General features: G+C 34.5%; 1 protein-coding gene across 1 annotated transcript; it reads right to left on the bottom strand.

The window, feature by feature from the left end:
• Positions 1-10,191: 10,191 nt before the first annotated feature.
• Positions 10,192-11,710, bottom strand: LOC104585742 (basic helix-loop-helix (bHLH) DNA-binding superfamily protein). The gene has a single exon (XM_010242717.3). The coding sequence runs from the start codon at positions 11,580-11,582 to the stop codon at positions 10,470-10,472; it is 1,113 nt and encodes a 370-aa protein (XP_010241019.1). The 5' UTR covers positions 11,583-11,710; the 3' UTR covers positions 10,192-10,469.
• Positions 11,711-18,150: the final 6,440 nt, after the last annotated feature.

Genomic DNA, 18,150 nt, shown 5'->3' with positions numbered 1-18,150 from the left:
TGTTCAACATAGATGTTATTCTACTTAGTTTATGTTAGAGAGTTGTATTCCATATAAACAATTCTTTTCTGATTTTTATAATTAAAAAATGCCACATGATATTATACTTGATGAAGATTGGGAAATGGCCATTTGTATACGGGATTTTTTACACAATTTTTATGATGCAACTAAGGAATTTTTTGGTGTTTATTACCCAACTAGTCGTCTTTTAGTTAACCAATTATTCATGATTAGTGCATGTTTTGCAAAATATAGAAAAAACCACAATTTAATGGTATTGTTGAAATAATGGAAAATAAATTTAAAAAATATATATATATTAGGAGAACATTTCAACTCTTTATTGTTTAACTGCAATATTAGATCCTAAGATTAGAAAAGATGTGTAGATATTTTATTTGAATCATATTCTGAAAATATGAATATTGAAATTGGAAATCAAAAAGAAAAAAATTAATAGTTTATTATTTGAAATGTATAGCATAAATGAATCTAATATGGTAGGGTATAAAAAATCTACAACTTGTTCAAGTGCAACTTCCACTTCTGAAACAACTGGTTCCAATAATGCAAAAGATAGACTTTGGTCTTTAATAAGTGAGAGGTATAAATTTGTTGCCACCTCATCAACACGTTCATTTATTGAACTTAATTTTTATTTACAAATATTTTTTTTCTATTTTAAGTGATTCCTTCGACTCGAAAGGAATGAATACTTTTGATATTTTATCTTGGTGGAATGGACATGAAAAAAATTATTTAGTCTTTGCCACCATGGCACACGATCTACTAACCCCTCTGGTGTTTACAGTTCCATCAGAGTGTTGTTTTAATGCAGGTAATAGGGTGCTGGATGACAAGAGAAGTTGTGTGAATGATAAAAGTTTGGAGATATGCATCTGCTTCAAAGATTGGCTAGATGTTAAGAATAGATTACAAGACAAAGGAGGGCATGGCATTACACATGATGATTCACCTGAAATAGATGATCAAAATCAAGATAAAGATGGAGGTAGAACTTGAAGAAAAATGATGAAGATAATATTCTTTTTGTATACTCAATAATTTCGTAGCATTTTTTAAAATTATTGTAAAGTTTGTTATTTTATTTAAATTATATGTTATTTTTTCAACAATGTAATTTTTAATTTTCAATTTGTAGTTTTATTATATTTTTTATATTTTATTCCATTTTGTTAAGTATATTTTACCATTGTATTATTCAATTTTCAAATTTAAATGAAATAAAATTCCTATTTTTTTCCAATTTGTTGTCCATTTGACATTTTTTATTTTGTTAAGTATGTTTTTCATTTCTTTGTTAGAATTTTTATTTTTTCAATTTGTTCAATTGTTCCCAAAGGAAAGTTAAGTATTTTAGTTTTACTTAACAACAAAATCAAAATGTCAAAAAAAAAACAAAACAAAAAAAAAAAACAGCCTAGCCCGATTCATCCCAGGCCCATACTTAGCTCGTAGCCTAGAATGGTATGGGCCAGGCCCACAGCATGGTTTGCAGCCCGCTCAGCCCATTCCTACAACCCTGTACGACGCAGGCCCACATGGGCCCGGGCCATGGGTCGTGCTAGGCTGGTCCACCAACTTATCCCAGGGATGGGAAGCATGGCCTACTCTTTGCGTTGGCCGTTGGCGGGTCGTGTCGTGCTGGCCCAGCACAGCCCAATTTACAGCTTTAGTGTCAGGTTTGGGCTTTTAGGTTTGCGGGCCGATATGGAACAATACAATAAAGCAAGTAGTGTTGGCATGGGCCCACAGTACAACCTGGTCTGTAGTGGGCCGCATCGACTTATCTGCTTAATATAGCCATTGGGATCGTCCCAACGGCTAGCTTTTGCTTTTTTGGATTTTTTTACATAAATATCCCCTAATTAGTCATTTGAGGGGGGTATTTATGTATTTTGGCTTTATAGGGAAAAATAAAATGACAATAATGCCCCCATTAGCTATACAACAGCTAATTTGAGAAATATTTGGATAAAGTGATAATTAGCTTTATAATAACTAAAATACCCTCCCCAACAACTAAAAATGACTAATTTTTAGGGTATTTTGGTCCATTGAATTAACTCCAACTCCTATAAATACCCTTATCCTCCATCATTCTCATTACACCAATTCTCATACTCTCTCATACACCCATACTTTCTCACGCTCTCAAATACTCATATACATACACTCTCATACTTCTCTAATTCTCAACTTTATTCAAGTTTCAACAAGAAGGTTTGTTTAAGTATCTCAAGTTAGCAATTTGGGAGGTTTGGAGGATTCAACAGTTGAAATCAAGTTGAGATTCTAAGCATGCAAACGTGTTAAATCACAATTAAATTATTTTTTATTTTTTTAGTTTTAATACTATTATTTTTAAAAATGGTTGTTCTTAAAAATCAATTTCTCAACATGTTTAATTTCAATGATGTTCAATCACAATACAACAACATTGGTTGCTATTGATTCTATGGCTAATGTTATATTATACTAATTTGGTAATAATTTAATAAATTAATAAACTAATTCGTATTTCTTGAATAGTAAATTAGTATTTAATAATAAATTAATAAACATATATATATATTTGTTAGGCTTGGTATTTAAAGCCCAAGCTTGAGCTCATGAACCTGAAATTTTGTCTAAGCCTAAAAAATAGTAGGATGGGCTAGGCCAATCCGTCGGGCTACTCGGCCCATTAACAGGTTTATTGCCATTTAGGCAGACATATGGCCACTCATGAAAAATGTAGAAGATGGTAAATAATCATCACAAACACAAATTAGATGTAGTTTTTTTTGGTAGTTTTCAATATTCTCAAGAAAAAATGATACAAGAATTAGGAAAGTATATATTGTATATGCCGAATAATCATTTTTTTAACCGAAGACACTAGGTTAGAAAGATTTTTACAATAATTTGTAAATCTCAAATTTATAAAAGTTTCTAGAAATACTATTAGAGTAGATGCTTTAAATTTTTTTATACATATAAACATAATTTAATTTCTACTTTATCAACACTTAATTCTAAAGTTGCACTAACTTCTAATATTTGAACCTCTAAATATATTACAAGTTATATTTGTGTTATTAGACATTTTATTGATGGAAATTGAATTTTATTAAAAATAATTTTAAGTTTTACTAGACTTGAATGACCACATACTGGCCCCACAATTGTTACAATTATTTTAAATGCTTTACATACTTATGAAATTGAAAATAAACTTTTTTTCTATTAGTTTTGATAATGTTAGTAATAATGATTCAATAATAAATATTTTTAAATCTCAATTAAACCATATTTAAATGATAAATTATTTCATATTAGATGTACATGTCACATTTTAAATTTATGTGATCAAGACACTTTAAATACGATTTCTCATCATATTTCTAAAATTAGAAATTGTATTATATATATTAGAAGTTCTAGAACAAGAAAACAAGATCTTATGGTTTCAAAGGAAGCGCATCTTGGGCATTCTTCATTGATCTATACTATACATGCCTCTCTTTCAGTTTGGTGAAGGTAGGAACCAAATTTTGAAGGCATCTCCATATGAAGTATTTAACTCTCCAGATAGCTTTTGGACTTCCAAACTCTTTTCCAAATGTAACGATCCATATTTGGGATTCTACTATGCTTCTGTTCATAACTTCTCTAATTACCAAATGGTATATATGCGAACCTTACCATCAACCTCCCGTCTTTGTTAACCCCCATGCAACTCGGTCTTAAGAGATTGATCAACTCCAAGGGACCTGTAGAATGCATCTAACTTCTTCTAAGAAGAGGCAATGAATGATATTCATGATCCAAGTTCTAGAACAGCTATTAATCAACTAGGAGGCCTTTGAAATTGTAGAGTTTGTTGGTTTTTCAGATTCAACTTTCGAATAGGAGAAGGCTTGGCAACCAAGTTTTCCCAAATATCAATTTCTTCACCATTCCCACCAAATTATTTCTTGTCTCAGCACAGATGCATTTTCTCTTAATGAAATGACTCATATATGGCAAAACAACACATCTTTCTTGATCAACCTAAAATGCAATAACATTGTATACCAAACACCCCCCAAGGTAATAGGGTCTAACCTGATTAGACCCAATTATGCTTGACATCTAGAATTGCCTATGTTAATAACTTTATATATAGAGATAGATAGATAGATAGATATATAATGACTTAAAACTTCACTTTTGATAATGTCACCTTAATAAAATTACAAAATAGTACCCTATATTTTGGGGTAATGACACTTAAACGGTTTCAACTTTCAAATGCAACAATCAAGTACCCTGAATTTTCAAAAAATTAAATCAACACTCAAAATCTAATCGTTAGCATTCACTTGACAGCACGTGATGTCAAGTGTGCCTTTAAACATTTCAAAATCCAAAAACTACCCTTCACATATTTTTGAGACAATTTCAAAGAGACTTTTTAGAGTTCTATAAGATTGACCTTGCATCAGAATCTGGCCATTTTCTTAAACCAGCTCAACAAAATCATTATTAGGATTGTATAAAAGGTAGGGCTGTTAATAGGTGGAGTCCGACAACCTGATAAAAGGTAGGGCTGTTAATAGGTGGAGTCCGACAACCTGATGGACTCGAACTGATTGGGTCAGTTCTGGTTCTAGGAATTGGAACTGGTGGGTCGGTTCTAGGTCCTAATATAGTGTCTCGATTATTATTGATTCAGAACCGGTTCCATCTAGTTCTGAACTGATTCAGACCCAATCTGAGTTGTGTATATATATATACTATAATCGAGTCCATTGGATCAGACCCAATTGTCCCGAGAACCGATTGGTTCAGTTCTGGGTCTAAAAAATACAAACCCTATCGAGTCTAGCTCAGTTTTGTGTCCTCAATATTAGGGTTGTTCATAAGAAGGCCCAACCCGACCAAACTGACCAACCCGGACCGACCCAACCCGAGCCGGCCGGGTTTTCATCAGCACCGGTCGGTTTCGGGTTGTACAAATTCATAAACCGATGGTTCGGGTCGAACCAAACCGACTTAGTTCCTACTTAACTATTTAAATATAATCTATCTGAATATATATTTTGATTTTAAATTAAATTTTTAAATATATATTTCAATTTTAATTTAAATATATTTTATATTTAAAACTGTTAAATAAAGATATTTCAGTTTTACATAAAAACTGAAATATCTGACAACCCAAACTTGCACCACACAGGCACATGGGTCATGGGGGGCATGGATGAACTTAGAGCCGAAACCGACCCAAACCGACCCAACCCGGCTCTAACCGACCAGGTCGGTTTTGCTTAACACTGGGTCAGTTTCGGTTTCCATCTCAGGTAACCCGACCAGGTCGGGTCGGTTGGAAAAACCTCAGTAAACCGACCCAACCCGACCCGTGAACAGCCCTACTCAATATTTCATGTCGGGTCAGTTCTGGTTCTAGCTAGTCCCGGCCCAAACTCGACCCATTGACAACCCTAATAAAAGGAAATTAAAATGAGCAACTTGATAATTTTACTGTTCACATAACGTTGATTAATGGTTTTGGACTTGAATATTGATTTATGACAGATTAGAGTACGTAATTAATAATTATCACTCTTGAAGGTTGAGGGCCTTAACACCTCATTCACTTTTCAGGAAGTTACTTACTCAGGTAAGTGCATTTACCTGTATTCTTTTATTCCCCAGGTAAATAAGAAAATGACTATTTTAGCAATAAGAAGTCATTATTAAAATGGACAATTTTGTTCCATCCAAATGTTGGCAACTTTCCTCGGGGCCCTAGGTGGAAAAGTTACTTATAACCCACCTAGGAAATGGATATCACTTACCCTAAAGGAAAATAAATTTTCCATAGACCCCACATAAATTTGAAAAAAAAAAACATGAGTATCTTGGTGAATGGAAATCAAAATCCCATTGACCAACTTTCCCTTCTCAAAATCCAAAAAACAACATTCCCTAAGGCTCAGTTTGGAAGGAGTACAAATACAAATATGTACATTACAAATACATACAAAACAATACAAAATACAAGGTTTTACACTCTACATATTTGCATTTGCACTCCTTCCAAACCGAGCCTAAAGTGTCATGACTACCCCAAAACTACAAGGTATCCATAATTTTCCCTTATCTTTATACTAGTAACTTACACGTGCTTTGCACGAGGTAATTCTAGATAATGATAATGATAGTAATAATGTACCCAAAATTTTTTATAAACTTTATGTATTTTTTATTTTTGTTTTTTATTATTAATCGGATGCAGATTGCAATTCCAAATTTGATTACATAAACACCTCATCCAAATATATGATAATTGGATCGAGTTATGAAGTTTCAAGTATCATTGATAGGTATACATGCTTGGCTAGATTCTTATTTTTGTAATATTTTGGTGCATCTCTTTTTTTGTGCATTTATCAAAAAATGTAAGTTTTAAATAGAGGGAATTGAATGGGGTGAAAAGTAGTAGTTTAGTTTACAATTTAAACCTCATAATTAAATAGGAAATAGATTCCAAAATGAGTATTTTAGTCAAAAGAAAGTTCCACAATCTAATTCATATTTTTAATAGTAGTGTAAATATAGAATTATAGATGTGTTCAATTTTTCTATATTTTTGTGTGTAAAAATAATTCTAACATTTCACACTTACTTTTTGTTTAATATGATAATTATATGATTTTACACATGTGCCTAAATGTTTTTTTTTTTGCAAAATTTATGTATTTTTATATTTTATTAACTTTTATTATTTATTTATGACATTAAAGGTTAACATGTTTGACCCAAAATTTGAACTATTGATCTTTTTCAAACAATAAAGTAATTTCATTTTTAGTTAGTTGTAAATTATGTATTTCATTTTCATTACCAGTAAAATAATTTTTGTTTATTACACCTATTTTTTTTTAATTTGATTAATAAAAATATCATAAATGTGTCTAATTTTTTCTACATTTTTGTAAGTCTATATTTATTTCTATTTTAAAAATTTTATTACCTAACTATGACTTTGTAGGTTGATCAATTCGGATGGTTGAATTGCTTAGCCACCACTTGGATTAAAAATGGTTTTGTTTTTTAGTCAATTTTAAAATATATGGGTTTATATGTTAAAAATATTGACACATATCTAATTTAATAAGAGAAAATGAGAGTTAATAATTTAAGTATAAGACTTAATGAGAGGGGATTAAATGAGGTAGAAAGTAATAATTGAAGTTACATTTTCAACCTTACCATTAGAAATGGACTAAATACACATTTATGAGCATTTTAGTAGCCATGAAAATTGTAATAAAATGGCTTTTTACCCTTTCTCAAACAAAAAATGTAGAGGGTAATTTTAGTCTAAAAAAGTTTCACATTGTAGATTGCAACATCCAAATGGCTTTTATCATCATTCTAGATGATGATAATTATAGTAATAATTAATATTTTAAAAATTTTCTATAAACTTTATGCATTTTTTATTTTTTCTTTTCACATTATTAATCAGATGCAGATTGCAACATTCGAATCTGGTTACATAAACACCCCATCCAAAAATGTTATAATCATATGAAATTGTAAAGTTTTAAGTATCATTGATAGGCCAATTTGCTTAGATAGACTCTTCTTTTTGTAGTGTTTTATCTTTTTGGTGTATCTTTTTTCTTTTGTTCATTTATCAAAAAAGTATAATATTTAAATAGAGAAAATTGAATGAGGTGAAAAGTAGTTATTCAAATTACAATTTAAACCTTACAATTAAATAGAAACTAAATTCAAAAATGAGTATTTTAGTCATTATTTTAAAAACCGGACCAGACTAGACGATTGAATTCTTTGGCTCAGGAAATGGTTAGGTCAATGGTTCCATTTTGACCATGAACCACTATTTTACAAAAAAAAAAGAAAAAGAAATGTTGAAATGGTCAGAGAATCGCTTACTAGGATGGTTTAACTGTTAAAATGTTTAACCTAGTTAATGGTTATCAAGTTGCTTTCAAATTAATTCCAATTTTTTTATTTATTTTAAAATATAAAATAGAAAATAAAAATTTGAAAAAAAAAATAAACTTTCATATCTCATAATGTTGTTCGGTTATTCCTAATGGCCAAAATTAGTTAGGATTTTTAGTTTTTTCATTTTGATTTTGAGTTTTCTCATTTATATGATTCTTTTAAAGTTGTAACAACATAAAAATTACAACTCTAATAAAAAAATCAAAAAATCAATGCAAGAGATGAGAGATTAAACACCGATCTTATATTAGGAATACAAAATACAGTAATAAAGCAAACAATCTAGGATCTGAGAAAGATTTAGAGAAATGTAAAAAAAAGGACAAGTGGTGTTGTAGCGGTAGTGATGATGAATGTAGAGATAGCCACTAATGGCGGTTTCTTCTTTTACTTATTCTTCTTCTTCTTATCTTTTTTTTTTCTCACTTCTCAACTTTAACTAGTTGCCTCATTCTCCAAGGCTCACATTCCCCTCTTATGATAATGTATATATATATATATTTTACATCTTATCGGTTTGACCTGCTCAAACTGGACGGTTGAACCATTAACCCAAAAATCAAAAGCCAAAGCGATTTTATTTCCTGGTCGATTTTTAAAACCTTGATTTTAGTCAAAAGAAAATTCCACAATTTTATTCATATTTTTAATAGTAATGTAAATATAGAATTATAGATGTGTTCAATTTTTTCTATAACTTTTTTTAGTATTTTTTGTGTAAAAATAATTATGATATGGCATACTTACTTTTTTTTCATATGATAAATATATGATATTATACATGTTTCTGAATGTTTTTTTTTTACAAAATTTATGTATTTTATATTTTATTAATTTTTATTATTTATTTATGACATAAAAGGTTAACACATTTAACCCAAAAGTTGAATTGCTTATTTTATATTTCATTTTTGGTCAGTTCTAAATTATGTATTTCATTTTCATTAATTGGGCCAATTTTAAAATATATGGGTTTATATTACTATTAAAAATATTGACATAAATTTAATTAGTAGCATTTATTAGTGAAAAATAACTTATTATATATAATTTGATAAGAGAAAATGATATTTGAAACCTTGAGTATAAGACTTAACGAGAGGGGATTAATTGAGATGGAAAGTAATAATTAAAATTACACTTTCAACTCTTGCAATTAGAGATGAATTAAATACACAAATATGGTTATTTTATTACTCATTAAAGATATAATAAAAAAAAATTAAACAAAAGATATAATAAAATAACTTTTATACCATTTCTCAAACAAAAAAATAAAAAATAATTTTAATCTAATAAAAAGTCACAGTGAATTCACACTTTTATATAGAATATAGATACTGTAAGTTACACTTTTAGACATTAAATATAACAAAATTACAGGAAACCACTATTTGTTAACTATGTAATCAGCTGAGGTGTTAATCGGTTTGCAAGAGCAAAAATCATTCCCGAGTCCCGAGTCCAGTTATTAATTGGAACACAAAATAGAGCACCAGAATCGACATAATTGATTCGATCTGTTCGGTTCTGTCAGGTGAATCCGACCCATTGACAGCTATAGTCTAGTTTGTAAGGCATATATCGCCCTTGTGGATTGTACCCTATTTGGCTTAGCTTACATAATAAAACATGACGCAATAGATACTCTCGTCTCCTTGCAATCGCATTTAATACCTCCTTTTAGCTCTGAGAGAGGACGGGAAGTGGTATTTTTTGCACGAATTCTGATAATGTTTAATTGTCCGGCAAATTGCAATTAACATCAAATCTCGGCAAGCAAATAAAGGAGAAAATTGTGAATCGATCTCTCCCACATACATAGAACAGACTCAAATTTTGATCCAGGGAATGACATGGCTTATTCTAACCTGGAAACTATAACCAGGCTTAAAATTTCTGTTCCACTGATCAACCTTCAGATTCCCAGTCTAGCTCGGAGAGCAAGCTTTCCAGGCCTGGAATGGATAGGAGGTGGACTGTTTCTTGTTTGTTCCCGTCCAAAACACAGTGAAATAATTAAGAATACGGAATGAAAACATTTCTTAATTCCTTAAACAATTATTGTCTTTGATTTACTTCAGTGAAATAAGTATACCTTAAATCCAAACAAATTCTACTTAATCTTAATTATTTATTCCTTCCAGCTTGCTTCTCTTAGTGGATTTCTTTCTGAAGCATCAAAAACATAACCAGAGAAAAGGATAATTTCCAACTTCTAATGTTTATAATGAACAGAACATTGCAAAGTAAGGACGAAAGGAAGAAAGAGATCAAATTCTTACAACTTCCAATGAACTGTTGCAGTCCATTATGGTTACACTAATAAGCTCCTACGAAGTCATAATTGCACACTCGGATGCAAATGGGTCATATTGTACTATTCCTACATAGGTAAGAGAGAGAGAGCATATCGGTTTGGAAACACTGCCGCTTCAAGGATCTCGAGAAGAGGAAGAAGAACCTAACAATAACGTCTGCTGTTTGTTCTCAGTGATTTTATTCAGCAAAAGCAGCTGCTCCCATGAAAAAACACATTGTCTTTTGGAGTACAGCATGGTCTGTGCCACGGGAGAATTCACCAGCACCTGCAGCAGTTGTTGTCGGTTCAGTTTCTCCAACCCGCCTAGCTCCAAACCGACATTTCCTGGTAGCACCTCCCACTCGATGCTCGACTGACATGGCATGGTCTGCAGTGCTCTAAGCTGCGCCTTCAGGAATTCTATGTACTTGTACGCCTCTTCCAGCAACGTCGCCATGCTCATCTTCTTGTCCCATGGCATCAGCTTCTGCAGGCACCTCGTCCTGTCGCCAATCTTCTTCCGTCGCTGCCTAGCCAATGTGCTCATGTGCACTGCAGCCGATGACGGAGGGCTTCGCTTTGGCGCCTGTAGCCAAGCGACGGAACTAGGGTTCGGTAACGCGAAGTTTCTCACTATAGCTTCCAGTGTATAAGAGTCGGTTGATGACGACGACTGGAGATTTACCTGAGAAGAAGATTCGACGATGGCGAGCTCGTTTTGCTGCATATGAGAACTAATCGAAATTCCGAGATCATTAGAAGCTTGTTCGATAGAACGAAGCTCCGGTAACTGACGAAATCTCCAGTCGCAAAGAGGCAGAGTCTGATCGAGGCTTCCTGATCTGAAGCTGCACATTTCGATGGGATTGTCCATCATCAGTTGCTCATCGAATGGCTCGGGTTTGGGGAGTATTATCTTCTGGGAGTTGATGAAGCTGATAGAGCATTTCGGTGGTTGATCTCCGTCTGCATCGCAATCAATCATATTTTTGTTTCGAGGAGGCGTAAGAGAGTCACCGTAGAAGTTGAAAGCCACAGGATCTGACGTCGAAATTAGCGGAATTCCGATATCAAATGGAGTAATTCCTTGATTTATGCCAGATGAAGCGGAGAAATGGAAATCCGCCGCCCCTGAGAGGTTGAGGTTGAAGAAACCATCTTCGTTTCCCGGTCCAGTGAAGGCGGTAGAAAAAAGAAGGTCAGATGCTTTAGTAACAACAGAATTTGATGAAATATCTTTCTCCATGTTTCTTATTCACACTTCACACAGTTCGCAGTTGTTATAGACAACAAAACCGAAAATACAGAAACCTTGGCAAATAAAATGAAGAGATGAACAAGGGATATTCCTTCCAATCGTATTCACAGTCGAGATTAAAGAGAGCACAAACACACAAGAAATAAATAAATAAAACCCTAGGCGGCGGCGATCTTTATGCTATCGCATCACTCTCTCTCTGTATTGTCGTATTGTGATCTCCCTAACACGTGTAGCTCTCGCATTTGTACTCCAGGTGAGTGTGAGCGTGCTGATAGTTGTGCCTGGTCCCACCACTGCAGGCCCCGCTCTGTCTAAAGGCTGCTGCACGATCCAGAACGATTGGATCGTACCAATCGCCTGGCTAGATGGCGATGGACAGGAGGACAGCAGGACAGGGGGCGGTGCCCCGTGCCCCACTCTCTCCCCTCTTATTGCTGCTTCCCTTCCGTTATTGATTTCACGTAAAAGTAAACCACCTCATCAGACGCGAGAGCTTGCGTTTGGAGTTGTTCCGACTTCCGACGTTCGATTTCTAAATAAATAGTGTAATCCCCATCCGACGGCTCAGGGTGAATCAACCTCGTTTTACATTTAGTATCCATGCCCATGGAGAAAACGATGCTACTTCACCGAGAACGCACGAATTCACCATAGAGCGCGCCTTACACGCGCCACACGGCCCAATCTACCCGTCCATTGGGATCATCTCCCTAAGTTGTCATGGGGAACCGGAAATGCTCCCGATGCACGGTTGGATTGGGTAGTCGGTTGCCGTTTGTGAGAATCTGGATTTCCTGCAGAGGTGTACTTCCGATCAGAATCAGATACATAGGCACCTCACATGTGCGGAGAAAACTGAACGGTGAGTTTTTCTATTAAGTTTTTATAATACAATATTTAAAATTTGTAACTTAAAGAAAGCGAAAAAAAGAAAAGTGGGGATTCAATTCATGTCTTCGAGAGTTAGTATTCAATTCATGGATTGCCATTAGGTATTTTTTTATATATATATAGAAATTAATAATATATAATTATGTACATATAAAGCTTTGAGTTTTCTTCTATACTATTTTTTTTTACATTTTTAATTCATTTAATTAATGTTTTTCATATATTATCTCGCCTCCAAAACCACCCGGGTCAACCCACTTGGGTCAGGTTCAGTTTAATCTCCAAGACCCCAACCCTTGACAACTAATGTGGTCAAGCAGATATCTTTAACAAATTCAAAGATAGCTGCTTAACTAGAGATACACGATGCATGCTGAGTTTGTATGAAGCTGCACATCTTGGGAGTTGGGACTACGTGGAGAAGAAGTTGTAGATGAAGCCCTTGCAGAGCTCACCCTTGTCGTATGTGCATGCATGGTCACCAATACGAGTTCCTCTCTTCTCTTGTGAAACAAGTGACCGGATCGGTTTTGAATTGGACCCCATCCAGTCAAAAATCAATGTGGATTGGATTTAGTCCGTCCATAATAAATTTATATAGCATTCGGTTGGATTAAGTCAATATCTGGTTCATTGATATAAGATAAGAATATAAGTGTCAATGGACCGAATTTGGGTTAAAACCAATCTAAATTAAAACAAATTTGAACAGATTGGATGGTCTAGACATTGAATTGGACTGGTCCAAATTATTCATTTGATTGGATTGGATCTGGTCTATTTGTAATGGACTCAAATTGGATTGGACCGAATTAATTGAATCAAAACCAGTCCAATTGGCACCCCTACACAGGGGTATGCTGAAGTTAGAGGCATGGCGTAGGCATTACATATCTTTCTATATACCAAGAAGAAAAAACACATAATGAAGTTTTGCTACAGTTGGCAAACCTAAATTTCAATCGATTACAGTCATTACATCTCAAGGACCTTAGCCAAATATCAAAGTAAGTTTCTTAGGGTCTATTTAGTTCACAGTTAGAAATGGATTCGGAATTCATTAGAATCGAAATGAGAATGGTCTATTCCCATAGCCTGTTTGGTTCAGATAAGAATGGGAGTAGAATTCCAATTCCTGCCAATTAACCAAATAGTTGGGATCCGAATGGCCCATTCTGATTCTAATTCTAGACTCCTAATTCCGACTCCCCAATCTATTCCTTCTAGTTGCATGTATGTATGTTTCAACTAATATAATCTGGGTTTGTCTATGTCTTTAATAAAGGTGTGGGAGGTGTTAGACAGTGTATGCCCTTAGCTCCAATCAGAATGATGTACATTATGATATTTACTGTAAATGAATAAAGTACATATTTGAATCATGTTATTGTGGTGTGTTTCTGTATAATACCCTTAAACTGGACACATATGAGACTCGTGTTAGTTTAGAATCTTCACAGCCATTGGATAGATCTGGGGAGATTTATCTTGCCAAGGCTAACACTGATGTGCCGCCAAGTTGGTTGGGGTGGCTTGTCTCAACTGCCAGGGTGAGACCCAAGGTACATGCAGTGTGGGTTTTCTTGAAACCTTGAACCGGACTAAAATTCTAGTATTGCCCTGGACCTTGGAGATTGATGGGCAAAACTGGAATGTTACACCTGACCCCTATACTCGATTATGATACTGCACTAGGTGTCGGATTGGGTTGTCATTGATATGCCAATTACTGAGAGCCTTAAAGGGGGTCAAAACCTGGGTATGTTGGGACAGTCCGAGAATTCATCTGAGTGGGTGATCATAGTGACAGGATCAGCCCCTTTGTCGGACAAAGGTAATGATCGGGGATGCACTCTCTCTGATGGAAACCTAAACTGTCGGCAGTTGATTTCAATCGTTGAAATTTGTTTTGCAAAATATATTTATATAGAGATATATATATTATGGTTTCAAAATTGTTTGCAAAAGGTTTTAATTCCTGGGATCCATGTGAGTAGAGAGTGCAACACTGTTCCTTGCAGCCGAGGGAGAGGTCCTCTCTTATCGGGTAGTGTTTGATCATTATGGGCTGAGAGGTTAAGTATAAGACCATTGAGGGTAATACCTGCCCATAGTCCGTGGGTTTTTATAAGGTGGCTTGGCCCAGGGACCACTTAGTGTAAGTGTTGGGCCCATTAAGAGTCTATAGTGATGGGCTTAGGGGTTCACTATCCATTACAGTGAATTCGGACAAGCCTTGTAACAGAGGCTAGGCTGAACCCATACAAGAAAACCCAACTGGGCAACAGTTTGGAAGGTTAGTGAGCACATTGACTTAATGGGCGTAAAGCCCAATTCGAACTAGTATAATTAGATTATTTAAAGAGGGGCGGTTCTGGGATTTAGATCAGCAGATAGGATAGGGAGTTATCCCTATTCACTCAGAGAGTCCAGATCCAAATAGAGATTTGGATCAAGAAGCTCCTAATGAGATTAGGAGGGTTGATCTAATCTACAGATAAGATAAGGGCTCATCCTTATCTCTTAAAGAAAGTCCAGATCCAAATAAGGATTTGGATTAGGAAACTCCTAATGAGATTAGGAGCTTTCTTTAAGGCTATAAAAGGAGGAGGAGGGCGAACCTCCAGTCACTCAACTCAATCAGATCTCAGATCACAGAAAGAGAGAAGACAGCAACAATAAGACTGCGCCATCTTCTGCTCTTGCGCCCTCCTCCTGCTGCCACCATTGCCAATTCGTTCTCCATTGTAGGAACGATCAAGAAGGGTTCTTGATATCATTTTTGGTGAAAAACTGATATGAAGTTGTGCTCACATACCCTCCATTGAATTCTTACTGAAGGATTCTGTTCTTGTGAAGAACCACTTGCTGATTCTGCTCCACCCTACGCTGTGTCATTTTTAGTGGAAGCAGTCTTTAGAGCATTCCTTGAGTGTGAACACCTTCATTGGGAGTTACTGCTACTCTTTATCAGGTATATCCCTCTTCTACCTTTTGGTTTCAGATCTGGTTCGGTTTAGGTTCAAGATTGATCCTTGAAAATGTAGATTTTCTAAAACAGAGAATGTGATTCCCACATGGGAGAGAGAGAAATTTTTTAAATTTCGCCCTACCTACCTACAGGGTTTGGCTATCCATATAATGGATCTCTCATCCCTCCAGGGGGGAGGGGAAGATTTAGATTTTGCATATATATATGGTACACTCGAAGAACTCCAACTCTTTACAAATGCAATTGAAAGGTTTGTTACATATCTAATGGTATTTAAAAAAAAAGAATTATCATTTGTCGACTGAGTTTCTATTAACTTATTCAATAGTTAGGCTCAGTTTGAAATGAGTACAAATACAAATATATACTGTGCAAATACATACAAAATAATACAAAAGATATGGTTTTGCATTCTATTTATATTTGTACTCCTTGCAAACTAAGCCTTACGAGTTTTACTCTATCCCTTCTTGTTCATTTTATATTAGTGATCACCTGATCTATTCAGGTGGGATGTCGATGGATGAAACTGATCAACTACCGGAATACATGAAAGCGATATATTTTGCACTATTAGATGTTTAGAATGAAATGGAGGAATAAATGAACAGGGAAGGAAGATGTTAGTGTGTCTCTTATGCAAAACAATCGGTATGCATGTTAATACATACATGTATATATTATACTTTCCACTTTCGATCTGTTTCTCTCTTCTCCATTAAAACCAAACACAGCCTAATTAAGGGTCGCCTAGCTAGATGTCAAATTTGTTAACTTGTTGAAAATGATAAATTGTCATCGTTGAGCAGTATAAGGATGTGGCCTTAGTCAGCATTGGCAGTGAGGCCTTTGATTGGGTTGGGTTGTCAAATCTACATATCGTCTCACGACTCATGATGTATTAGGTATATATAAATATAATTAGCAAAGAAGACCATATATATTTTAATTAATTGCTGAAAGTGAATTAAATATTATCGTATATATGTGAAGTGTGAGCAAGAAAGTGTTGATGAATGCTATATGAGGTTGAGGTGTATCAAGTGAATGAAGAGTTCCGGTCAGAGGAGTATCACAATTCACAAACGCATGGAAAGATGATATAAACGAGGAGGAAAGATGTAATGTAATGGTGAATTGGTGATAATGTCAAGGCGCGCGCGGATTCAGATTTTAAGCGTTTACGACTTACCTTTTTATGCAATACTATGCTACCCGTGTGATGTATGGAAAAATCTGAAAAATTTAATAATTTTATTTTTCATTTAATGTTGATTGTCCAGAGAAATGCTTTTGTCGACTTCTCAAAGTTCAGACTTCTAAGTTCTGAGTTGTCTCGTCTTTGAGAGGAGAGAGAGTTGGAACTTAGTTAGAGGGGTGGAGATTTACATGATAGGTATTCTCCAAACGCATACAAAAGTCTAACGTTACTCTTACACTGATCATTCAAACACAGCAAAGTGTAAATGGGTATAAAAGCCAGTTTAAGTTTTACAAATTTGACAGTTGTTAAACTCCTCAGAAATTAATAGCACTTGATTTCCCCTATTTGTTTTTCATTTTTGTTCGGCTCATAATTATTGAAGTGCTTCTTCCATATATTTTTAACTATAAAAATACATAAAATATATTTTTTTGCATTAAATCGCTAAATAATCATTGATACTTGAGACTTATACCTTTTTACACCTCACGCCCTGAGGCTTGAGACTTACACTTTATTCTGATAAAGGCTTAAGTCTCACATCATTGAGGCAAAATTTGTGTGTCTCGCCTCAAAGGCTTAAGCCTTTTAAAACATTGTTACAAAAGAAACTGGTGCTGGTCACATGCTCTGTCCAACTTAGAAATCATTGATGTGTCAAAAAGTAACTGCACTCCATATTGTGTTCTTTTAGGAGTGTGGAGTGTTTTTAAACTATTTGTGAAAGATTTTGAAACACAAAATATCATAAGTTTTCTTTCATAACAAAACCCCGTGGACTGATTCACACCATGGTTTTTTGCAATAGTTCTCTGGCCATTTCAGCAATTTTTTTTTTTTTGCAAAATAACAGTTCAAGGCCAAAATGAAACGGATGACTTGATCAGTTCCTGGGCCAAGTGGTTCAATCATCTGGTCCAGTCCGATTTTCAAAACAGTGGTCTAAAGGATATTGAGTTTCTGTGCAGAGTTTTGGATGTTTCTTTTAGCTGGGTAGGAAGGGACGCAAACATGGCATTCCATAGAGTAGAGACCTTGAGTATACTACATTTTTAGACTATATACCGATTTGGCATATCTTTCTAGTTAGATCTTTCAACAGCCCAGTAAACAAGGAGACTCAATGAGCTTTTGGAGTATTATCAAGACTGTTTGGTTCATGTCATGATCTATTAGGCTGTTAAAAACAGTTGGAAAGACTATTTTCCATGCACTTGTCTTCACATCTTTCGTTTACAGAATACCAAATGGAAAAAAACCTTTTTTGGTCTTTTGAGATTCTCACAAACCAAAAGATGCGCCAATAAGACTCACCAAACACCACCTTTGTCTACTGATATCCAGAACCAGAACTCTGGTTGTTTATTGGTGCTTAATCCTTTTGTTTGCCTTAATAATTTGTAGGGATAGTCTGTAGTGTAGTCCCTATTTAGTTCGTGTCCGTTGTGCTTCCTTTAGCTTTGTGG

This window comes from Nelumbo nucifera, chromosome 1 (assembly GCF_055504915.1).
Source record: "Nelumbo nucifera cultivar China Antique chromosome 1, China Antique-T2T, whole genome shotgun sequence".
Taxonomy (NCBI): domain Eukaryota; kingdom Viridiplantae; phylum Streptophyta; class Magnoliopsida; order Proteales; family Nelumbonaceae; genus Nelumbo; species Nelumbo nucifera.
Note: the sequence above shows the minus strand (reverse complement) of the source record. Positions and strands in the feature narration are given on the sequence as shown.